This window comes from Drosophila nasuta, chromosome 3 (assembly GCF_023558535.2).
Source record: "Drosophila nasuta strain 15112-1781.00 chromosome 3, ASM2355853v1, whole genome shotgun sequence".
NCBI classification, from domain to species: Eukaryota; Metazoa; Arthropoda; class Insecta; order Diptera; family Drosophilidae; genus Drosophila; species Drosophila nasuta.
The window spans coordinates 28,761,176-28,787,409 of NC_083457.1; the positions used below are offsets into that span (position 1 = coordinate 28,761,176).

A 26,234-nucleotide genomic window follows, 5' to 3' on the forward strand; every position below is an offset into this window, starting at 1 on the left:
CAAAAACCTCAGAGATCTCAGAGTACACAGAAAACTCAGCGTTCAAGGAAATGCATTTCCCAGTTGACTGTTTTCTGATGGATCCGACTTGAGGTAGATTTAAATGAAACCATGATGAATGGTTAACCAACTTAATTTTAAAGTTTTCTCCTCTCTGCTGCTACTGTTACGAAATTTTGCGACTTGAGCTTGCTTCCCAAGAAAGTATGAAAGGAAAATGTTGTTATAAAGTTAAAATTTAGTATTCCCATGAGTAACTCAAACTTTATGTGTTTTTAACGACATTCTATTAAATGAAACAAGCTGCAGACATAACACATTATCTTCCATACTCCCAATGTTTTCATTTCATTTCTCGCCAAACAGTTTTGTAATCAGAATTCTTAGAAAAGAAAGAGAACAGACGTCTGAGCTCTAAGGCTAAATGATTCGATTAAACTGCGCATATTGATTAACTGATTTGATATCCATTTAAAGCGCTTTCATTCAACCTGAAACAAAAGGTGTAATCTAGCATGATGATGAATAAATATTTAACAACAGCGACAGGCTGCGCGTTAAAGCAGAAAACTGCTGCTAATAAAGAATAGATTTGCCTTGTTTGCTACTGGACCAGACAGACAGACCCAGGACAGCTATCATCAAGACAGTTTAACTTCTACTTACAAAGAACGCAAGTTTCTGTAAGTATTTCATTAGCTGTAATGAGCTTCATAAATTAAAAGTTTCCAGTTTGGATTTAATGATAAAAGTAAAGTTACTAAATGAATTTCTCATGGGGTTTCCATCAATTTGCCATTTGGTGGTTTGGTTAAACGTACCCAAAGGAACCGGGTACAAAATGTATTCTTTAAAATTGTATATTATTTAATATTTCGTTGAACTTTGCAACCTCATAATATATGCATAAGGCAAATACGAGTGTGTTCGCGTACAGTTGTGTCAAGTGCAAACAAAATGCCATCCAGTGCCATTGTTGCGCTAGTTGTTGTTCTTGTTGTTGTTCTTGTTTTGGTTGTTGTTTGATGCGATGAAAATGCTGTCGCTGACACAAAACGCGCGAAAAATGCCTCAAAAACTGCTAGAATCATGGGAAATTCGAGTTTTGTGTGTTGCCTCGCCACACGCTGCGAACCAAACACATTCACACACCCACACACACACATACATTACACACGCACATTGTGTTGCCTTTTTCATTTTTCGTTTTTCTCTTTTTTTTTTTTGGCTTATTACACGCCTGTGCTACAAATGCACATAGTAAACCCATTCGGGCACAAAGGCAAACACACACACTCTCATATACATAGATGGAATATGCGAGTACTGCGAACACTGCGAGTAATAAGACTACGGAACCATTTGTGCCGACTGTATTCATTAGAGTCTGGGGCGATGCTCAGCTCCCCATAAGAGAAAAAAATTGTGCATATGTGGCAGTATTTTGAGGCAGACCGAACAGCCCAAATTTAAATTATATTTTTATTTTTAATACCCATTGAGAGTCAAGAGGGGTATTATGCACATGAAAGAGAAAAAATATTAAAAGAATAGTACAAATTAAATATACTTTTTCAGAAAAAGAGCGACGTTAATTTGTTTGTTGCAAATTGGCTGACAACGTATAACTCAAAAACTGTAGCATACTTTCAGGTGCCCATTGACAAAAGCTATTTTATTTTTAAAAGAGAATCGCTGGGTATACGAATTCTACTGACAATATGAGTAATTTTGTTTTTATCACATAGAGGTAAAATATATTCAAAATGTCAGTAACATTACACCAATTTCGGCAATTTGTTTGTAGCAAATGGGTTGACAAAGTAGAACAAAGGAAATATAGTTTCAAGGGTTCATTGAAAAATGTGCTCTACTTTAAGCGGAATATTATATATTTTCGTTCACTGACAATATTTATTTATGAAAGTAAAACATATTTAAAATATTATAAAAATAAATATATTTGATCGGTAATAAATCTATAGTAAATGAAGTAAGAATGTATAAATACAATATACTTTTAGATGCTCGTTCAAAACTGTTCTAAACAGAGTATTTGCTGGTCTACTAGCACTGCTGACAGCACGAGTAAATTTACTTATTTCATAAATTTTTTTTCGTTTCCGTTTTTACTGGTTACACAAAAGGTTTTCATCAGCAGGATGGAGCTGGTTGGTTAGCTGGCTGGTGTTTCAAATGGCTTAAAAACATGAGCGAGTCGCCAGCTGTAAAGATGTTTGCTAAATAACATTTTTGCTGTGATACAAAAATATTCGTATGCAAAACTCTAGGCAGCAAGTGTGGCATTCTTCATAGTACTACAAACGAGCATGTAAAAGTTTCAATTGAGTTACGGCTTCAGTTGGCTGACTGTGAATAAAACTGCTTGCGGTTGCGACGCGTCGGCCCCAAAAGCCACAGACCCAGACCACATTACGTTGCCTCGTCTCGTCACTGCGGCAAAAGGGGGGAGGGTCGACGGTAGAGAGAGAGGAACTTATTTCTACGCTACGCATAGGAGCAGACGATGTGTGTGGTGCTCCTTGTTCTGGCTGTTTGGCTTTGGGTGCTCACAAAGCGCTTACGCGCCCAGCTATTTTTTATGCGCCATCACCCAGACACACTCACACACGCTCATTGAGTTCTCAGCACGTGTGTAGAAAGACCCACATACACACATACACACATAGAACTGTGGATATTAAGTAGCACACCTTAAAGCAAAACGTGAGTGATTTGTTTTTGCATTTTGTGGCGTAGCGTACGAGCACTTTTAAGGCAATTACTTGCGGTGGCCCTGGCATGGCCTCAATTCGCGTGATTAACTGCTCAGACTTACATATTCGTATTTGTTGTAGTGGCGCGAGGACTTGGATTTTGATGTGGGTGGGTCGGTCTTCTGTCTCGCCGCCCTCCTCCCCAAATACTCTATGTTTGCTATGGATCAGGTGTATGGGTATTGAAAGGGAGTACTCCGACTTATGCACATACTTAATGCTATCGATGCTGACATTTCTTTGTCAATTGAGCTGTCACAAGTATTTGCTTCCATTTGGCTTTTGACCTTCACCATTCAGGCATCATCAATACAGAGTACCAACCTCCCCCTCCACCTTATTCCCCTCTACACGCACACCCACATACACAAACATATTCGTGAGCATTGCTGTCATCGACAGTTGTTGCTGTCGGACTTGGACAATGCTTGTCTCTATTTGGCCAAAAATAATTTACAAATTTGCCGCCTGTCGCTTTATTACTCACATTTAATGTGAGCACATGTGTGTGTAACTACAAGTATGTTATGTATGTATGTATGGGTGTGTACACACAAAGGGAACAGCAGGCAGTACAAATTGTGTAGCAGCATTTTGGGCGCACAATAGAATAAGAAAACTGTTCTCACTCGAGCAGCGCCATTAAAGCTTTAAATTGCATTTAATTTCCACTTTGCTTTGCTTTCGGCCAACTTTGCACTTCCATTTATATGACTTTTGCGGGCTGGCAGAAAGAGGCATAGAGGGTCGGCGGGTTGCCCAAGTTAAATTTTATCAAATGCCGCCAGCAAACAAATAAATTATTGGCCTGGTCGTCATAGCATAGAGGAGAGAGTGAGAGAGAGCGAGTGGAGTGCTGGGCTGAAGACTGGACACAAGCATCCTAACAACTTTTAAGCACGGAAATTATATTCATTATTTTGTTGAAACCCCCAATGGAACGAGGCGACGGACGTGAGACGTTCGGCAATGGGCATTGGGCAGTGGGCGTGGCCGCGGGAGTAGTGCGTGCCACTTCGGCAGCATTAATTAACTGTTTATTTATATTTGTAACAGGCGTTGCGAGGAAAATTGAAAACTTCTTGTCTTCTGTAACTCGGATATTTCACTCACAACACATACAAAAGTGCAGGGCAACAAAGTTTTTAATGAGATAATATACCTGGGTGATGGAAATTAAATGCTTTTACGGCTAATTAGAAGGTCAAGATATTTACATAATTAATACACGTGCTGCTCAACTTTTGTTCGACTTTCCATTTCGATGGAATCTTATTAATGTCTGAGAATAGATTGTTTTGTCCGTTTGCCACACTCTCTCTCTCTTTTGGAAAAAGGGCAGGCTAACAAGATCAATTTCCAATTAATTATAGTCTGAGTTAAATTTATAGAATTTAATGTGAGCTAATCCTATTAAAGCAGCAGTAGCAGCAATATGTTTTTGCACATTATCAAACATAATAAAGGTTAATTTAATGTGGGTGAATGATTACAATAAAATGAATTTCAATATAAATTTCATATTTAACTGTAAATGCATTATTGCCGTTGGCCAAATCAATTTAATTATAAATATGCAAATTTTTTGGTGGTATTTTATGTTAAAAATGTCAATAGAACTCTTTCGATTTGTTCAATAATTTTTGCAATCAAACTTTTCGAAAAAAAACTTCTTGACAGCAAGATATGCGAAATTGACAACATGAATCCGCTTCAATATGAGAACTTATCTGTTTGAATTGATTATTTGTTTGGGGGTAAATTTGTTAGTTGTTAAACAAAATAGAATTCTTTCAAAAGGAATGTTGTTCAACTATTTGGCAAAGAATGTGTAAAATTTTAACAAGCTTGCCTTGGATTTTACAAGCTACGAGTTGAGCAAATAAAAAACACTTCAAATACAAGAAACAATTCCTAACTTATTTTCTTATGCGTTCCTAACTTATTTTCTTATGCGTATTCCTGTTCTTTGTTTCATCCTTTGTCGTGAGGCTTGTTTTTGTATTTCTAATTTGTTTTTCTTCGTTTTTAAGTCTGTTTTTTCTTTTTGGCGGTGTATTGCCTTGCCGCATGATACGAGTATAAATATAAATAATGAAAAGGGTTTGTCTTGGCAACAACTGGATAGGATAGGAATAGAATAGGGACTTGTGCTCGGTGCCTTTATCATTATTATTCTTCTTTCATGTTCGTTTGCCAAATTTTAACAATTAATTTGGGTCAAATGCAGAAGAAGCCGCGCTGCCATACGACACAACACAGGCAAGAGGAATGTTAATTACACTCAATTAGCCAAATTGTCGACAATTTGTCAATGTTATGTACACGTTTTTGACAAAACTCAATTCAATTTCTGCTAATTGCGAGCTGATTTCGAAATATAACGCGCCAAACACGCCAAGACGTGCTGAATTTCTTGTAGATAAAAAGAAACAGGTGCGCTTACAACTTCAATTGTACATGCCATATTTAAGGCATAATTGCCTAGATGAATTTCAGCAATTTAAAGTCGCAATTACAGGCAACAGAAATTGTGGAATAATTGCGCAATATATATATTTATTGTTTGTCGAGTTTACGGATTATCTGTGTGCATATTTACACACACTCCAGGTAGCCACGCACTTAATATGCTTAATTATTGCACATCGTAGTTTAATTTGGCATTAATTACTCTCTGATTGCACAGCGAAGTCGGCGTCAGCTGTTTACGGTTCCATAAATCGTTAATTTCTGAACTCTATAAATTTTGAGATATTTCTTTTTGATGCCCAACTTTTCAGTTATGAATGCGTCTGCAAGATTTTTCATGTTCGGTTGCTAACGTTCTTTTATTTTTGCAATAAAATAGCAAATTGATATTTGAAACTGCAGCAGACACAAAGGCATTTTCTGGCAGACAAGTTCGAAATTATTTCCGTTGTCAGTTACCGGTTGGCAAAGTTGCAACATTTACCGTTTGTATGCGCATTATAAAAGCCACATCGAGTAGCTTAGCTGATGGATATCTTTGTATACTTCACCATTGTCTATAGGGTATCTGAATGTCACATTCTCCTACTATGTGGCAGATTCATGTCGATTGCAGCCAAACAATTTGGCAGTGTCATTTTTTTTCTGCGTCGTCACATAAAAACCAACGTTGAAAACTTTTCCAAAATTCATTCTAGCGGGGGGAACTCGAGTGCGATACTTACTGCGACTGGACGATGCGCTGACGTAGGCGGAGGAACGTCGTTTGAAACCGCTGGGCGCTGCCTCGCCACCGGCACCGCCTGTGCCACCGCTGCTGCTGCTGGCGGGCAGGAAACGGGATAGGGAGAGCAGGGTCTTGAACAGTTCGGTCACGCTGGTGTCCTCCTTCGCTGAGCACTCAAGCACTTTGGCCCTGCAAGCAAAAAAGGCGAAAAAAGCGAAAAAGTGAAAAAACGTACAGGTTACTGCCAAACTATGCAAAAAGAGTTGTAAAGTTTTTAGACCAACAGCGGTCCGCATAAATTACGTATACGTAATGCGTATGTCTGTGCAAATACTACATTACGTATACGTAACGCGTGTGCCTGTAAGTAGCCAGCCTGGAATAATCATGCACATTTACATGCCAACTAAAAACAAAAAACTACATGCAAGCTAGTTAAATTTACTTAATCTTAAAAAAAAGAGGAAAATACTCAATATTCAATGTGAAGAGAACTAGATTTAAATATAATATTTTGTTTTGACGAAACTTAATTAATATTTTAGATCACCAAATTGTAAAATGTTATAGATTGTAAAGTGCTACACTATTTAAAAACATGTTATTATTTTGATTAAATATGAATTCTATTCTATCTTTAATTGGAGCTAAGAATGATTTTGAAATTGTCTTTCTGTTTTGAGATATTTATAAAAACTAACGAATTTGTTGAAAAAATAAAAAATAATAGAATTTATATATATTTTTTTTGAAAGACAGAAAAAGTTCCTAAAATCAATCTTAGCTCAAAATATAAGGCTAATCCAGAGCTATAACAATAATATTTACTTATTTGCAAAATTGTTTTAGTTTATATTTGTTCTCTGTAAATAGTGTGGCACGTGATATTTCTCGCCACACATAAAAACTATTTTCAATTTGGTTAAAAAATATTGCATTCAGATCTGTCGTGACATTTTTTTTGCATCATCGAGGTTTAAAAGAAAAGAACATAATATAAGAAAAATATATGCATGGCGAAACTAAGTTCCGTTGCTGTGAACTTAATGAAGCCAAAAAGAAGACCACATCTAAATTAGAAACTTAGTTGCCCTGCATCGATTCTAACACCAAACATTTTTTTGTTTTTGTTTTACTATCTACTTTACTCATATACATTGAATTATATGTATAATACGTCAAGAAATATAGACAATATTGAGTTTATTTTTTTTTTTTTTGGTGAGAAACGAGAATTCAGTTAGTGATAAAAGCAGTTATTTTAAAATGTTAAATAAAGCTGACATTTAGTACTAAGCTTTATTTTGATTTTAAACACAAAATGCAATTTAATTACGTGATTATTCTAAAGTTTTTGCTGCTTTTTGGATCTGCTACAGCGCAGATTAAAGGCATTACAAGTGATTATGTAAGTATTCTAAAAATCTAAAGTAGATATGTTTCAATTTATTTCTCGAGCTGAAGGAAATTGGTGAGTCGAATGGTCCATGCGATGCTTATTGTTTCAAAATGCTGAAGCCTATGCTCCCAACCATAGAGGAAACAAAGATCCAACTTAACTTCTATGAAGATTTCATTCGATCTAAAAAATGAACAGATTCTAGCATTGAAAAGGAAACTAGCGAATTTTCAAACTAATGCGATTTTGTACAATGAGAGAATCAAACAAAAGGATGAGCTGATTATGCTCCTCCAGCAAAGAACTTGTTCTGATAACAACAGCAACAAGAAAAGCGGAAAACGAGCTGGTTTGCTTGAGGCCAAAAAGAATGAGACCATTGAGGTTTCCAAAGAATCGAACTTTAACAGTTCGAACCAAATGGAAGCTGATTCGATTGGCAATGAAACTAGAGATGTTTTCACATTCCAAGCCTCCAACTTCAGTTATGCTAACCAGACAGATGATTTTCAGATTGAAGAGTTGCCTCTAACTTGTCTTGGCTACGAGAATTCATCGGATATTAACGAGATAATGGTGCCCAATGTGGGTAGACTTCGAGTGCTGTGTAATGAAAGTGGTTGGGCAGTGATTCTGAATCGTTTCGATGGTAGTGAAAATTTTTATAGGAACTGGTTTGATTATCGCAAAGGTTTTGGTAATCTGCAGCGAGAGTTGTTCATAGGATTGGAGGTATTGTATCAGATGACAACATATCAACGCTATGAATTGCATATTGAGCTTACGGATTTCCAAAATAATGTTCGCAAAGCCAACTACAACAATTTTATCATTGGCAGCGAAGAGGAGGCTTATAAGTTAAAGGATCTAGGATCTTATGAGGGAGATCTTGGAGATGCTCTGCCCTACAATATTGGGCAGAAATTCACAACTTTCGATTCGGATAACGATAAATGGCTTGAAGGAAATTGCGCCATTTACTATTCAAGTGGCGGATGGTACGATCGATGTGCTAATAGGTAGACTTAAATATAAATTGACTAAAAAAAGGCATTTTCATTCAATTGCTCTTCACAGCAATCTATTTGGCAAATTCTTTCACTCTGAGGTAGAGAATAAGCAAGGCATCTGGTGGTACAGATGGAAGGGATACAAGACTTTGCGAGCTGTCAAAATGATGATCCGTCCGAGGGATTGATCTTTATAAAATGTCAGTATTTGTGTGTCGCGAGTTTAGAACCACAAAGTTAATAAATTGCGGAAAATGTTTGCTGTGAAGCTTAGTCTTTTTTGTAATATAATTGCAGGCTTAGTCAGCCATATTTGACGCTTAAATAAATCGTGGAAAAAGCAGGCTAAAACGTATATAAGACGTAACGAACTAATAGCTTGGCTAGCGGTTTTGACAACTTTTTCAAGTATGACAATCATTAAATTCGGTTTGGTTGTCTTTTCCACAATGGAATTCTTTCCGTTGAAATTGTGGAATACTAGCTACGAAATTTTCAGCACTCATCACTTGGAAAACATGTTAAAAAATCCGAATAAAAGGGCGCGCAAAATAGAGTTCAACTTAATTATAAGCAAAATGTTGTGTGTTTGTATCTTTGGTATAGTTCCGGTGGATTAAATATTCTCTATCTGCATTTACGCAACTTTTCAATTGACAAATTCAATAGATCTTTTTATATTTCGTTTAAAAGTCTAAAGTAACAGCGAGAGCAAACAGTAGTAAAAAATATATGATTACGAAATTGACTTTTAAATAGCAATAAACGTATTATTGGTTAGAAATACAAGATTATGGTATTTATAGCTAATTTAATCTTTAAGACACACTTTTAACCAAAAATATTTATACGTTATAGGTCCGGATAAACATTTGCATAGCGGGTATGACGTTGTAAACATTTTTAATGGGAATAGGGTATAAAAAAGAAAGCGTTGTAAAAGCAGAAAATGTGTAAATTGAAATTGCACGTTTTTGGGCGTATTACTCGACTGTAAAATGCCCTGCGATAGAACCGAGTAATTGAGAACTGAACTGTGCTATGCGATTGCATTGTTAAATAGTATAACAATTTCAACAAAATGTTCATTTTACAACGTCCTCGTGGCACACATCAACGGTGTAGAAATTCTTTTTTTTTTGTGGGTGCTACAAGCGAGAAAGAACATTCAATGACAACAGGCGACAAGACACGAAAGCGAATTGCGAAACGAGACAGTGGCAATGCTGGTGACTCTTTGACAGGACAACATGCTGCTGGCAGAGTTAGGTTGGACAGCTAACGATGGCTCTAAATGGCTAAATTAGTCGTATCATGCATTTAGCCAGAGTTACGTATACGCAACGTGTTCGCAACTTGCAAGCTTGGCCCACTTAACAGTTCAGTTCTGAATAGTGGGCCAATTATTGGTGTGACGGACTCAAATGCCACACAAAACAGTTGCTGAGATGCCGAGCAAAACTTATTTTACGTACAACATGCGCAAATATTTATTCATATCTCAAACTCGTGCATTGATTTATTGGCTTTGCACACACATATTTTATTATTTAATGGCATAAATATATGCTAGCTTGGCAAAAAAGCATGAATTATTAATGTAATAAGTGCAATTGCAGTAAATCAAAGTGCGAGCGTTTGTTTATTTGTTTGTTTTGTTTATTAGCAGTTTTGCATTAAAAATCAGTGAACTGGCAAATAGTCAAAAGATTTCTTTTATTTTGTTCCCCCTTTTTTTTTGGTATTGTGTGCTAAATAAACAACTTGTGCAATTGCAAACATGGCAGCTGAGAGAGATAAATGCACTTTGGGTTATGCACTCGTGAAGCGTTTAACCGCAGACAGACATGCAGCAACAAATTGCAACGCTCTCTTGCCACTGTTGCTGCCACTGCAACATGTTAAGAGCCATGGAGCAGGGAACACAGAAAGATACAAACCACAGAGGCTTAAACCACCAGGAAAAAAAGTGCAAAGTTGGCACGTGAAGTGGAAATGTGTGATGAGCAGTGGCAGGTGCAACGGCCACAGATGAGATGATAGAGACAGAGATAGCGTGTGAGAAAGAGACGGACGATGGCATGGGCTTGCTTCGGTCAGGTGGAGAGCAGGCGAAAAGTTCAAGGTGCGTTCACTGCAGCCACACCATCAATCTGCTTAAATGTTTAATCCCACCGAGATTTGTATGTATTTGCATATACAGTATAACTATATGTATAAATGGATATCAAAGTGTGTGTATGTACATATATACTATGAAATCTGTGCTTGAGTGCGTGCGCCTCTTGCGTGTCCGCTTTTATATAATTATGCCCTGTATTCATCGAGAGTCTCAGCACTTTATCATAGTTAATAAAACCAGGAGGAGTGCTACTTTTTACTGAGTATCTGCTGGTTGTAATATGCGCAACGTGTATTCGCCTCTCACTTGGTTTTAAATAAGTTTATACACGCTTGCTTAAACAGCAACACGAGCGAGTCACGCCCCTTGACACCCCAGCACAGCTACCTTGGTGAACTTTATGGTAAATGCGGCCACCATATTGCCCAGATCCAGGTGGCAAATCAACCCGACTTCGTTCCCTCTCTCCTGCTCGACTTTAAGTGATTTTTATGAGCGTGCAGTTTATTAAGGACACAATTATGTGTACTACGTTGTTCGATGTTCATCAAAGGTAAATAGCAAGTGAAGAAGTAAATGTGAGCAACGACAGCGACAAACGGAAATCAACTTTAAGTCGTCTTGACTGTCGACGCCGAGTTTTCGTGTTGAATTCAACAGCGCACAGCTCGATTCTTGGAAATTTGTCGCGCCTCCAATGCGCATAAAATTTATTATATACTATATATGAGTAAGAGTATAAACTTGAAATTTTCAAAGATTAATGTATCAACTTTGCAATTCCGCCGCAAGATTTGCATTGACTTGTTTATGTTGCGTGGAAGTTCAAAAAGACTTTGTTTAATTTAACACAAGATGTTAAGTTTCTCAAGCAAAGTGTTTATGGTAATCCACAGGGTAGAAGATTAAAAGTTCCCAAGTTCTTGTCAATTAGTGACCTAACTAAGCTATTGAGTAATCTGAATAATGTAGTTCTCTTATACTATTTGATTGCCTTTGTTAATTTACTTCAATAGTTGATTTATTTATTATTACTTAAGGTAGTTCTCTAATTCATAAGCTTGCAATGAAAGCAGATGAAACAGTTTCTAATGTTTAGTCTTAAATGCTTTGATTGACAATCTGGTATATTTTGAATGTCTTAGTATATCAATATATGAAAAAAAGCTTATAATATTTTAAAGTATTTTTTGGTGTAATCATTTGGTATACTATAACGATAACAACAAATAATTTTGATTTAAATGAAAATGGGCATTGCAACTTAATTGTTTTGACTGACAATCTGGTATATTTCAAATTAAATAGTATACCAAGAAAGCTTTTTATATATTTTTGTATTTTCTGATATAATAAGTTGGTATATTAATAATACCATATATGTATGTATCTTTAGTTTTGCTAAACAAAAATATTAATACTGAATATTAATTGTGAGATTTACTCAAAGACCAAGACATTAATATACTATCTTCTTAGCATAAGTTTTCTTTAAGAATAAGCAAGAATGCATTCAATTGTTTTTGGAATTTAATATATTTCTAGCCACATTAATGAAAAAAAGTTAAAAAAGGCTGATTTAATTTGAGCACATTATTTATTCCACAAACTGTCGGAAATTCTTGGGCAATCTTTAATAAGTTTAATGTTCAATGAACAGCAGGAGAGCATTGGCACTCGAAAGCGTTGTCGCGATGTAGAACTAGCTACTCAGGACATGGTGCTCATGCATATGCATGCATCCTTGTCTCAGTTTCACAGACTCAGCGTCTTTTTCACGCTGTTTAGCATGCAAAGCGCATTTATGTCGCTCTCCCGTCGAGTGCATTGAACGGCCTTGCACAATGGCTGAAGATGGGAAAATGGCGAAAAGCAAATGGGGAATATCAATTCAAGTTGCCGCCAAGTGCGTGGCAATTAGAGTGTATTCTTTACAGTCTCTATTTGAGGGAAATATGCTGTAGTAGTTGTAGCTAGAGCTTTGGGACTGTCCAAATGCAATTTTCGCGACTTGTTTTTTCGTGCCCATTGCAATGCAATGGAAAACATATTTTTCCGGGCGCTTACGCTAGCAAATGGCATTTAACAAGGTCCAAATGATTTTTGACGATGGCAGCGACCAACGAGGCGTGCCACGCCCCAAAAGTGCCACCTCATGGCTGGCAGTCACGCTTTTTGTCGCTTAATTTCATTTGTTGCATTTAATTGCATTTGTCGGCGGCAACAGCTGCTGCTGCTGCTGCTGTTGTGTTGTTGCTGCTGTTTTTGGGGTACACGGATCCTTGTTTCGTGCTGCAGCCACGTTTCACATTTATTTTGGGCGGGAGCAGGGAGGTGAACAAATTTATGGCCCATTTTATTGCGCTTTTTGGGTTTTTGCTTTTTGCTACTATTACTTGGCATTACTTATGAAAATTGCTGCTTTGCGGTTCTTGTGACGCTTTCATTATGCAGCATTTGTTCGCATTTGCCCTAATTGCAGTTCGCATTTGCATTTGGCATTTGGTATTTGTCGATGCAGGAAATGTTGAAATGGTAAATTAAAGCAGAGGGGATTGTGTCGCAAAACTCACCTGAGTCGTGGCAATTCGCAGAATACCCAATCTGTGACCTCCTCTTGCCTGACCTCTCTGTGAGAGCTGGCCAAGTCCGCTTTGTTGCCAGCTATGACAATGGGAATGTCCTGTAGATGAAGAGATGAGAGATGCGAGATGAGAATTAGTCATACTACGTTAACCCTGAAGAAGGCGAGCAGCTAGCTCTCCACAGCAACTAAGCTGCTGCTGCTGCCGCTGCGTTTTGTGCTGGTTGCCGCTGCGGCTCAAAGCCGTAGTCAAGCCCTAGACAAAGGCGGCTCGGCTATAATTGACACTCTCGCACACTCACAATGCCAGCGCAACGCGAGCGAAAGTACAACAACAACAACAACAGCAACAGCAACGCAGAAAGAATGTTGACAACGACAACGGCAACAACAACATCAAGGAACAATAACAGCAACAACAATAGATTTATGAAAAGCAACCAGCGTAAACCAAAATTCAGAGACCCAAACGACTTGGGGACAAGTTTTATATTTTTAATTGCTTTGGGGCATTGAAATCGGTTTACACGGCGTATGCGTATTTCTCTTCTATATCTTTTTTCGTGTTCTATGTTTTGCCAGTTGCTGTTGCTCTTGCTGTCCATTCAACAACGTCGCTTGTCAGCTCCAGTTCCAACGCTGTGCTGCTAATTGCATTGAAAATGCAAACCCACCTGAAAGTCGGCACGCTGCTCGCGAATCTCCTCGAAGCACTGCTTAACACACTGAAAGCTGGGCGCGGATGTTGTGGCATAGACGAGCATGAAGGCGTGTGCCGTCGCAATGGAGAGGCGTCGCATGGCGGGGAATTGCATGTCACCGGATGTGTCCAAAATGTCCACCTGCAACAAAAAACAACAACATTTTAAATACAATATACTCGCATGTATTTCCCAGAACAAAGCACAAAGCGCAGGCGGGATAATTGAATGTTTGGTCCATGAAAATGAAAACAAAGTATGCAAAGTAATACATTATAGTGTAAATTTATTCAGGGCTGACATCGTGTTTGCGTTTACGTATGAGCAAATTGATTGATCTGTAGGCTCAAGGCCCTTTAATATTTGAGATGCCTTCCATCACGTATACGCCAAGTGAACTATGCTTTTAATGCTCCTTTCTCTAGCACATTAACCCCATAAACAGCTTGATTTGCGTGCTACAAGCTGGTCAAGCAATAATTTTCCTACAGAGAAATATTAATTTAAATTGAAATTGCAAATTCACATAGAAATTCAAATTTATATTCCAAAATTCTGCAATCCTTATCCTGTTAGCAAGTTTATGGCCGAAATTTATTTCACAAATTGATTTCATGCTTTTCTGGCCGATGGAAACGCAATAAAATGAAATAAAAGGTAATTGATACGAAATGGATTATCAAACATGGCCGCAAAGAGGATTCCGTCTATTGTTTGGGGTATAAGAAAAAAAAGAAAACCGAAGAAAATCTGGCAAAAAATAGAAGTAATCGAAGCATGTTGAAGCTAGTTACTTAATATGAAACACGCATTCCACACGAAATGGTAATTGAAAATCTAGATAGACTTAGAAATAGCTCTCACTGTTGTTTATGGGTTTATGCCTTGAAGTTTAAATTTATAAAAACAATTGAAAAGAAATGTATAACATTTATTTATGCACAGGCCAAAAGCATTGTTCATATTCAAAACTCATTTTTCATGTTGCACTCTTGAGGCTTTTGTTTTATATTTTATACGAGTCTACGCTTTAATCCGATTTAAAAAGTGTATTAGACAAATCTGGCAAAATTGCCATTTAATTTCGAAATTTAAATTGAACGGCTCTTGAATGGTTCCGTTGCGGCATCGAATTTTGTCGGTGACAGCGACCTCAGTGAACCCACAAATGAACTGTGATTGGCAGACAGCCGGATGATGATGAAGCGAGACAGATTAATGGGGGAATGAGTGTGAAAGAGAGATAGAGAGCGAGCGATGTTATCTCGATGTAGATGTGCTCGTTGTCGTTCAATGCTCAGTTGATGCCAAATAATCCCAAGTGTCAGCATCTGTTATACATAAATACAGTATTTCTCTCTCTCGCGATACGCATTGTTCCCCAGACACTTAGCCAAGCCAGGGAGCCAAACGGGGCCAACACGGGGCACCGTTTTCCACAATTGGCCGCCCGCAATGTCAACAGCATACAAAAGCTGAGCATTTAGCGATGGCGCGGTTTTTAGCGACACCCAACTGACACATTCATGAGGCGAAGCCAACAGCCAGCAGCAACCGACTAAAGTGGTCCATTGTTTGGGTTGGAGGCCATTGTTCGGCAATTTGTAGTGCATTGTTGCAGTGCCGCGACCGTTGGTCAAGTAATTTTATTAAAAATTGCGCGAAAATGCGCGCAATATAAACACATACTTTATACGGAGAAATATCTCTGTTCCAAGGTCCCCATCTTTTGCATTTGCTTTGTCCTCCAGCTGCGTTGACACAATATTGCCATTAAGGTCGTGCGCTGTTTGTGGCCACAAAACGCTTAACGCTGCTCAATACTCAACTCGACTTTGCGTGTGTAATGCGTGTAATGTGTGTGTGTGTGTATGAGGCCCATTTTGATGGTCGCGACCGCAGCGGGATGCAACAACGCACAGCAAACAATCTGTTAAACGCAACCTCATGTCCGGGGTTTTAGTTAATGTCCGCCAGCTACCAGACAGAGACAGAAAGAGAAAGGAAGTAGGATACTTTGTATCGAAATTGATTTTGTGGGCAGAGTACGCGGCGTATGCGCAATGTCAAAGCTTTGCTTTGAAAGTACGCATGCCTGCGGCTGGTAAACTCAATCAAATGTTTTGGCATTTTGGGTACAACTTTTAAGCATTAGTTGCAGGCACCCGCCGCTGTGTGGGGCTTGAGGCATTTTGGTCACGGTATCAAGCGTTAAAATGAAATTAATTAAAACAAAAATGCTGGCGATGATGACACTGTCGATGATAGCAGACGACGCCACCACCAAGGGTGTCAATGTCGCCAACGTCCTAGCCTCGCCTCACCTCGCCCTCAACGCAGTTTAGTCAACATCAATTTGGCCTGCGTCCTGCCATAGCAACCAACAGCAGCAGCATCAAAAAGTAGAAGCAGAGCAGCAGCAGCATCATACCTATTAATCAACTTTTTGTTACAACTTTTGCGGCGAGTCGGCGTTGTGTACTGTGGCTGCTGCGTCTCTCTCTCTCTCTCTCTCTCTCTCTGTGTGCGTGTCTGTGTCGATGTCGGTATCTGTGTTTGTGTCTGTATGTTGGGGGCAACTTTGAAAACAGCGAATAATCAGCTCGTATAGCGAGCTTGAAGGATGTGCCATCAAAAGTAAGTTGGCCGAGCTGGCATCCTTCTGCCGCCTCCTTGTACCATCAAAGCAGATAATATCCATAACATGTTGTGCACTCGGGCGTGCATGTGTGTGTGCTCGGATATTTTGAAGTTGCTGCCACAGTTTTGAGGCAGAGTGTGTAAATTTGATTAATGAGCAAGCCTGTCTAACAGCCTGTCTGCCAGTCTCCAGTCTCCAGTCCCGAAGCATGCCCAAGTTGTGAGCGCTTATTGTTGCCACAAGGAGGCGGCGTCGCCAGCTACACTATTAATCCATTTGCCTTTCATTCAAGCATTTTACCATTTACCATTTACAGCATTTTACATATGCTCAATTTGCGTTTCTAGCACTTAAATGTTTAATCAACTTTCGTTATGGCCACAAGCATTATCATTCCCATCTTGTCTGCCCCTCCCCAAGCCATTCATTTGCTCATGTCAATCTCATTCTCCGACTTCATCTCAGCTCTCTGATGGCATTTCATGCCTATTCTGCACTCAGTTGTTAAGGCAACAGCTTATAGCCTTCCCACGCACAGACACACGTGTTGGAATTATAAACCAAGTCCTAACTTTGGCTAATAACTTGGCATAAGCTCGTATCATATGAGTTCACGTTTACTCCGGGCAAATTTGGCAGACAAGCTTATGCTTGCAGCGTAATCATCATGTTAAAACCACTTGTAATTCAGTTAGTTAGCAACCAGACACACACGCAGAGAGAGAGAGATAGAGAGAAACCTTACAATTCGGCATCAACTGCACTTTGCCACTGACCATGTCCTCATTGACCGCCGCTTTGATTTAATTAGTGGCTCACTTCAAATTACTTGACTACGAAATCTACAGTTGCCGTAAACATTGCTGCAATGACGATGGCAACTGCAACTTGAGTGCACCGAAGATGGCAGCCAACAATACGAGTAAATTGTTGCTTAAATGACCTGCTCTCTGGTTGTCACTTAAAACTGAAACAAATTGCAAATATTTCTCAATGTCAAGCAACTGAAATACTCTCATGTGACCTCCGAGAACGCTTTCAAATTGCTGAATAAAATGGAGAATATTAAAGGCATAAATTGAATTTATCTGAAACATGAATTTAAGACGCAAATTACAAGCTACGAATGAAATGTAAAAGTAACTACTACATATAACAAATTTATAAAATATATTGTCGAGTAAGTCGTCAGACTTTTCACATTTCGAAAACGTTAAAGTACAATTGCAATGTGAAAGCATTGCACTAAAAGCTTGTGTCCCTCTGAAGGACTCTTTTGGTGTATTTAATATCTTACTTACCTTTAGCGTGACGCCACCCAGGTCATATTCACGATTGTAGAGATCCTCGACTGTGGCACGATATTTGTCCGTGTACGACTTGAATAGAAAGCGCTTTAGAATGGAGCTCTTGCCCACGCCCGCTCCGCCCAGCAACACGAGTCGAATGCGTTCCATGTCCGCCATTTTGTTGCTGTTGTTATCGTCGATGTTGTTGTTGTTGTTGTTACTGCTGTTACTGCTGGTGCTTCGGTGTTGCCTACTTTTGAGCGCAGTTTATAAATCGTTTGTCGTTTGTATTAGAGTAGTATTTATGTTTGTCTATTGTTGTCGCAGAAGTCCTGCCTTTGCTTCTGCTTCTGAATGTGCGCTGCTATTAGGGCAATAATTCACTTTTTATTATTCCGCTGATGCATTGTGCTTTCACTCGTACATTTCAACTTGAATTTCGTCATTATATTGTACTGGAACAAGCAAGCAAGCGAACAGCCCTTTCTTGGCTCTATCCTGTTTGACTTGAGCTATTAAATTTGTTGAACTTATCGGCAACACTTGCACCTCCGTCTGACTGGCTGGCTTAATAACAACAGCTTAAGCTTCCGTTGCGTAACTTTTGACTTCCGTTTCCGCTGGGCGAGATGTGTGCGTGTGTGTCTGTGTGTGCGTGGTGCGCTGTGGATGGATACAAAGCAAAAGCAGAACGAAACATTTTAAAGCTAAACTCGTTTTCGTTTACGAGGACGAAGGCGGAAGGAGGAAGGAAGGACAAAAATGCTGTTGCCTAGGGCATCACTATAGACATAACGACGTTATACTACAAAGGGGAGAATACCGATTTGGATTTCCATAGCACGTAATTTGTGTTTGTTTTCGGGGGCTTTTGTTTATTATTTTATGATAATTGCTAATTTTGGCAGTTTGCCAAAATCGGTAACATCAACATCGCAATTGCAGCAACAACAGCAACATCAAGAATGGCGGCCAGCTGTGTTAATCTATTTGCGAATAGAACAGCGCTGCTTTAGACTTATTTCACTCTCAATTCGTGCAAAATATGTTCATGTGAAAGTTCGTGCTCAGATATTCCACATAAATTCCCATAAATTGCAACCAACTAAACTTCAAACAAATGTATCTCAGTCAATTTGTGTGTGTGTGTGTGCATGATTTTGTGAGTGGATTGGTATTCGAGTATGTTGCTGTAATCACAATCTGCGCACGTGTCCGCATGGATATGCTTCGTAGCTGGCAAAGGATGCTAGGTGCATTTACAAATATGATGAACTTAAAAATGTGTGCACGATTGCAAATGTAAACACGCTTTCAAACTGATGGCTTGCAAATACCCTGTAGTAAGAAATTGATAATTTCAATAAAAGGTCGATAAAAGATCATTAGCATCATCAAATAGCAAATCAGTAAGAAAAAAAAACGAGATTGAAATGAACTCAATTAATTGAATTGTGTAAAATGTTAGTAATAAAAACTGAAATTCCACTAAAGTTTAAGATAATGTTGAGAAACTGATACAAACCTGGAATATTGGCACCTTAAGTAAGTTACATATGAGTTACTGAACTAGTAAACTAGTCAAAACTAGTAGGATACAGTACAACATAAAATAGCATCAATGGATTGTAAGGACTCATTTGGTGCACAGAACTTTGTGACTTGCTGCTTGCCACGGGGGGCAAATAGAGTAGTAGCAAAACTAGATGGCAAATTGCAAATAAACCCTTCAGACAGCAAAAGCTTTGTGCATCAGAACCGAGTTAAGAAGCCCAAAGCTAGCAGCCTCTTTGAGACTCTATCTGTTAGTCAGTAAACCTAACTGTCTGTCTGTCTGCCTGTCTGTCAGACGGTCTGTCTCTGAATCTGTCTATCCGTTTGTATCCATGTAATTCACATGCTAAGTGCAGCAGGCAATTCAATTTGTTAGTGGAAAAGCAGCAGCACATTGAAGCAGTTTCTTAAAGCACAGCAACTGTTTCAGATGCAGCGTTGATAGCTTTGCTGATGCTGCACAGGTATGCCCCTGTCCTTTTTACCTGATACGTCACTCGATGCTGATGTCAATGCGATGCTGCAGCTGCAGCTGTTGTTGTTGGTGCCTGTCTAATTGCAATAGCAACGTGATATAATTACGTTACGGGGAAAATGCAATTTCTTGCAATCAGCTGCTAAGATTGAGCGACAGTTGGGTCGCTCAACATGATTGCACCTTTCACTCGCATCTCCAAGCCTGACAATTTCGATTATATTCGTAACAGCAAAGTGTTAATTATAAAATATAGAAAATAACGAAAAAACACTCAAGAGTGTACAAGTTGTGCTGATGTTGAATCCGTTAAATTTGAATAGAAATCTCCTGGTAGCAGCTTATTGGCTTACACAGAAACGTGTAGTAATCGGACTCCTATTCGTGTGTAGAAGGTTGTCATGCAATTGGCATTGTTGCTTTCAAGCGTCGCCACTTGACTAACACCAAACAAGTTGTCATCTGAGGGCCAGGCAATTGTGGAAATTGAAAATAGTTTAACCGAATAGCATGCCAAAGCTTTTGTTGCCCACCAGACGACACAAGCTGCAATTTCAACTCCAGCTACAGCTGCAACTTCAACAGTATCCGTATCCGTATCCGTATCTGTATCTGTGTATCTGAGACTGCTTTACTGTGTTTGAGTGTGTGCGTGTGTTGTGTGTGCTTTGCCTGTCTGTGGTTTTACGAGTGAGCATGGCAATTTATTTGAGCTGGGACAAGTTGTCCACACGAGGAAACTGAACACGAGTTAGTCGACAAATTACAAGAGCTTTGCACATGCAAATGCAAATTGGGTGCTCGTTTAACATTGTGTTTATGATATTTCATGCGCTGCAGAGTAAACATAAGCATTTCCTTTGAGTGCGTTCAGCAAATTCAACTCTTCAACCTTACCACAATTATAAGGTATTCAAATGAGAGGTTTATAATAACAAACATCAACGAGAAGTTTAATTACTATCTTATTGAAGGATGTCTGCCAGTTCAGCATTCCCCTTTAATGCTGCATGCGTGTTTGTTTTATTTTGTTTCGTACCAAACTTGTTATGAAAACTCGGAACACTCATGGCTTAAAATGCATTTTTCATTTGCATTTCATTTCAAAGTATGCCGGCAAAAAAGGGCGACAGCTGCCAGGCAGGCAGCAGGGTCATGAAAGCATGTGGATAATTCATGTAATTATACACGCAGCGGGTTTGTTGTCGTTGTAAATATTATGATAATATTATTTATAAAATTGCAATTAGTGTTGGGAGAGAGCTCTTAATAATTTCTACAGCTTCAACAACAAAAATCAAAATCGAATTTAAGCTTAAAAAACAAAGAATTAATTCAATTTAAGGCAGCAGCACAGTGAGAGCTCAACCTTTGCTATGGTTTTCTGAATAAAATTTTAATTAAATCTACTAGGCCTACACTTTTACATGCACATACAGAGACACACAAAAGCAAGCTGAACAGGATAGCAGCTGTGTTACAACAACAAGAACAAGAGTCAGGGAAAAGGACAAGAACAATTGTGAATTCCTAAACTGAACTTTTGTATTGTTGTCGCCGTCCATTCGCTTTACATTTTAAAGCAACTTGAGTCTCAGGACTTGAATTAATTCTTTTTGCATTTTATACAGGCCAAAAAAGATTTCTCAAATAAAAATATGACTGTTGTTGACATTTCTGCTGCTGCTGCTTCATATTCTTCTCTCTCTTTGTTGTCAAGGTATGAAATATACTCGTATCTTCTTTCTGTGTGTTCTTTTGTGCCCCTAAAACTTTTACGATGCGTGTAATTTTTGGTCGTTGTTTGTTTTGTTTGCCAGTTCGAGTGAAAAGTGGAAAGTAAAAAAACCAAATGCGAGACTTTCCCTTCTTATATATGTAATCAATTTTTTGTTTGTGCAGAACGCAATTTTTTATTTTTGGCTCGATTTTATTGAATCATATGTTTGCACAGATTGAACAGGTTGTTTTTAGCGCAACGTTTTATTGATAAGATAACTTAAAGACGAGTAGAGTCAAGTTGCCTGACATTAACCGACACAGTGCCGTTTGAGATGTCATCAAAAGCACATTTGTCACTTCAACCACAAGCAGCAGCAACAGCAACAACAGCAAGCGTAAGATGAATAACAACAACGGAGTTGCACTCAAGGCTGCTCTGTGTGCAACACTCGTAATGTCAACGCATAGCACACATGTGACACGATAAAAACCCAGTACAGAGGCTTAAAAACTCACAACACACCCACAAACAAATAACAACTAACCCAAGAAGGGATCACAGACAGAGAAAGGCGAGCGTAAGCGAAAGCGAGAGTGAGAGCGACAGCATGTGACATACGAGTACATTGAGAGCATGTTGGGGGCTCCGTTGGCCTGACCACGGCTCATGGAGTTCGCAGCTGACAGAAAGTGCTCAACAAATAACGAAGCTAGCTTTAGTCACATGTATACTCACATACGCACACACACACTCACACTTCCGGCCATTATCTGCTCTCGGCCAGGCAATGTCTAATAGTTGGCCCGGAGAATTTATAAATATTCATTAGCCGCAACGTTGGCATGCGTTAAAATTCTATTGTAACGCATTGCCAGCTGGTCGAGAAGGTTTTTGGTATGTAGTTTATTAAAATGCCTCGAATACCGCAAGATAACCGAGATGGAAGCTGACAAGCAGCGCCGCTGGCAGTTGACGACCAGGATAAAACGTGAGAAAGAGATGGCCACAAAACTCGCGAAAAAACGTTAGCAACATTGCACTGTGGAGTAAAATCAGTATTTTAGCGAACTAATGAATAGCCTTTGAAATCAGCAAGCTATCTCCGATACGATTCTTGAATGTCCTAAGTGTTACTTTAAAAGAGCTCTAATTTCTACACTATTATACAATTTATTTTGTCATTACTTGTATTTTTTACACGCAGATTAAGTTTTTTTTAAATTGCTAAAAAAAAAATGAATAACAAGAGTACTTAATTTTTGTTTTTGTTGGCATAGAATAACTACTGCACATTGCATTTGCGTTTTATATAAACTGCAACATACTTTTACCTTTAATTCTAAATTTCCGCTAATGCTATTTCAAAGCATACTTTCAGGATGCGAATTAATAAGATTAATGAGGAGCATAAAATTTTAAATTCCGCAAAATTATTGTGGCATACTTTTAGGACGTGCCATTTTTAGTATCCCACAATTAATATTTTGCAGCATACTTTTACGCACCCCTAAGATTTTGTATTTCAGCTTGCTGTTAATTTATGTTCGCCTGGTATTTGCCTTTGGCCAACTAGCATTTTACAAGTGATCTTCGTCTCGCTGTGGATTTGGGGATTTGCACAATTGTTGGGCACAACTATTTTAAAGCATACTTTTAGGATGCAAATTAATGTAACTAATATTACATATAAAAGTTAAAAATGCGTATATCTCAGCTATATCGTATTCGATTTTCAAAGGATATGTATTGCAAGGTTCGTAAGGACCAATTCTATCGATTGGAATCTAGAACTTGTACTTTTTCAGTTCCGTTGCCCATATGAAAAATATGTAAATTAATAATTTGAGGATAACTCGAGAATCGCAAGGACGATCAGGATCAAATTTGGCAGGATAAAAGACGTCACGTGTACCCTTCGATCAACTTATGACATGCAGAGATCAAAAAGAATATGTCCGAAATATACGCAATATTCTTCATAGATTTTATTTCGGATCCTGTAGAGATTTTTGTCCTTTTCAGTTCCGTAATCAGCGTGTCATTATAAGAGAAATTCTTGGGCATAAGGACATCACGATTGGCACTCAAATGCCCGAAATACAGGACATTTTAGGAATCATAGACATTTTGTGCAGCATACTTTTACCTTTATTTATGAATCTTTGCTGTTGCAATTTCAAAGTATACTTTTGGGATGTGAATTAATGACTGCTATGCGACACGTGAAATTTGAAATTGCGAAAATTTATTTTGGCATACTAACTAATAACTAATATTTTACTGCTCCTCATAATTTAGTATTTATGTTTGCTGTAGATTTATTTTTGCCTATTAAATCTTTCGAGGATCTTTTTAATACGCATTGTTTGATATATTTCACATTGCAAATTTCTGGATATCTCGTAAGCTTTAAGAATAATAGGAAAACTATGAGGACTATCCGAATGTTTATGAGCCAGTTAACTATTGCAGTATTTATGACTCCCAAAGAATTTTTTTGCAGAATTTTCCGTTAAATTAAACCACTTAAATTTCGCATCAATTTATTTAATCACACATGCTACGTAAGATACTTAGAAATATGAATTCACTCGAAATATTACTATCCTGAAATATGAAAAAGATTCAATATTGCTTTGATTAAATTATACGTTTTCTATTAATTCACAAGAAAATTGTTATTTTTCCCATGGTGCATTGATGGTACTCGACATGCGTCAGAGTTTATGTATATGAGAGTGTATACAAGCATACGAATGTATGATAGCTGCGCACTACTTCCGCTTGATCGCACTGGCCGCCAATTGAAGATTGGAGGTCAATACTGATAGCTTGCACAACCTTCAGTTTGGACTAGAATGGCCTTAGGTTTTGCTTTCCCAGCAACTGTGTTTATAGTACATATATCCCGATACGAATACGAATTGTTGTGGGCGCAACTATTAATTTTAGTCAGACAACTAGAAAGCAATTCACTTCAGTAATTGCTTAAGTCGAAGCAGAAGACAAAATCTATTAATACTACTTTTTCCTTACTTATAAATAACACGATTTGAATTCTAACAAAAGTAGATAATTAGTTGCATTTATGCTAGAACCACACCATTTAATTTAAATGTTTTTGGTTATGGTAATAGGGGTTGTGTTGTGGCTTTCTGGCCCTAAATCATAAAATCTATTTTAATGCTGCCATACAAAACAGCGAGTTGTGTGTGTGGCCAATTCAAAACACATGCTGCGCTGAAATGTATGCTAAGCTTTTGACTTGTTTTCGGCAAATTTATTGCAATTAATTTAAACTCTTAATGGAGTAACGACCGCAGCAATAAACAAATTATTTTATGATCCCAACCAGGCGAGCATTAAATTTCCCAAAGTGTGTGTGTGCTGCGTATGTGTGTGTGTGTGTGAAGTTATTCGCAGTTGCTGCAGACACGGGTTTAATGATTACAAACTGGCGTCAGACGACGATTAAGAACAGGGCCAGAAGCGATGCTGTTAAACTGTTGATGGCTGCGCTGATGATGCCGCCGTCTTTTATGACCGATACACGCACACACTCACCAGCATTCACACACACTCGCACACACAGGTAAGGGAGGCACGACTACACACGAAAACAAAAGCACCTGGACGAAAAGCATTAAAGCCTTTTTCTGGTTCAATGGTGTGCAGAAAATGGGTCACTAACTGTTACTTATTTATACTAATCAGGGCGACATCGTCGCGTCGCGTTGACGATGATACTCAGGAGCAGCTCCAGTAGTGGAGGTCAGGTTGAGCATCTGAAGTGCCGAGTGGTGACTTTGTTCTGCCCTCAGGACTGGGTCGCGAGCAGGTCTATTGCTCTGTGTGTTATTTGGAGGTTGCTGCTCGTATTCCAGCATTTTGCTTTTATCTGATGCCTTAAGTGTTATTAAAAACTTTGTTGAGGTACCTAAATTTAGCTACACAATGAGCTGCGCCAAAGTTGAGAGAGAAGAGAAAGTCCTTAACCTGTTCGCAGCACTTGGCCAACACTTTTGCTCCTTGTATTGTAGTTCTCATTATGTTGTTGCTGTTGCTTCTGGTCCTCCTGCACTTGGCAAAACTTAATGAGCAACTTTTGGACATTGCAGCTGCAATTGGTTGGCATTTTGTTTTATGCAAATTGGATTAGCGCAGTGCGAAAGCTAATAGCTGCCATGTGGCTAACCAGATTGCTAATTGGGCAACAATTCTTATAATTAAATTGCAAAAGATGAAGACTGTAGAACAGCAATTCAAGCATTTGCCATCGAGTGACTGTAATTTGACTTTGCGCTTGGCGTGTCTCTAATAAATTTGATTGCGATTGAAGCGTGAAAGCCAACGCAAATGGGCGACCGCAATCGCAACAGATTATTGCGAGACCTCATCGTAGTTTCACGAGTTTCATTGCGGCCAAGCTGCAGTCAGTATCTGTTGCAGTAGCTAATAGATGAGTAAACAAGGCGTAGCTGATAAAATGGAATGCAAAAACTTAATCAGGCGAGAAATGAAGTTGCAATTGCCAGCAGGGGTGAACGAACATAATGTTGAACAACTGCGGTTGCAGCTGCAAACTCAAACGCCTGCGGTTGACATTGACATCCCTGGTCCAGTCAAAGTCCCAGTCTCAGTTCTCTCTCACAGATTGCTTCCCCTTTTCGCTCTCAGTACAACTGCAGCAACATCTTGAATGTGTACGTCACGTTCCAATGACGACATCGATTGTCAACATCTGTGGCTGGGCCACAAAT

The 26,234-nt window shown here is 38.6% G+C and overlaps 2 protein-coding genes across 3 annotated transcripts in view; one reads left to right on the plus strand and one right to left on the minus strand.

Annotated features, from left to right (window-relative positions):
• Window positions 1–26,234, minus strand: part of LOC132793289 (GTP-binding protein Di-Ras2) — a 38,764-nt gene that overhangs the window by 3,174 nt on the left and 9,356 nt on the right. The window contains exons 2-5 of the mRNA XM_060803084.1: window positions 17,735–18,385; window positions 13,766–13,933; window positions 13,081–13,190; window positions 5,975–6,165 (exon numbers count right to left, since the gene is read on the minus strand). Of these exons, the coding sequence (XP_060659067.1) occupies window positions 5,975–6,165; window positions 13,081–13,190; window positions 13,766–13,933; window positions 17,735–17,899 (634 nt within the window). The 5' untranslated portion in view covers window positions 17,900–18,385. The remainder of the gene's footprint in view (window positions 1–5,974; window positions 6,166–13,080; window positions 13,191–13,765; window positions 13,934–17,734; window positions 18,386–26,234) is intronic.
• LOC132790161 (microfibril-associated glycoprotein 4-like) lies at window positions 7,182–8,653 on the plus strand. 2 transcript variants are annotated; one of them, XM_060798611.1, is made up of 3 exons: window positions 7,182–7,384; window positions 7,435–8,394; window positions 8,453–8,653. In XM_060798611.1, the coding sequence occupies exons 2-3, from the start codon at window positions 7,541–7,543 to the stop codon at window positions 8,571–8,573; spliced, it is 975 nt and encodes a 324-aa protein (XP_060654594.1). In that variant the 5' UTR covers window positions 7,182–7,384; window positions 7,435–7,540; the 3' UTR covers window positions 8,574–8,653. The 2 variants fall into 2 exon arrangements, with proteins under 2 accessions (XP_060654594.1, XP_060654593.1); XM_060798610.1 differs by having other exon boundaries at window positions 7,441–8,394.

What these genes read in the sequence shown, in the direction of transcription:
- LOC132790161 (XM_060798611.1), top strand. Translation starts at nt 7,541, where the DNA reads ATGAAGATTTCATTCGATCTAAAAAATGAACAGATTCTAGCATTGAAA. An exon ending in TACGATCGATGTGCTAATAG is followed by an intron (nt 8,395 to 8,452) that starts GTAGACTTAAAT and finishes TGCTCTTCACAG; the next exon opens with CAATCTATTTGGCAAATTCT.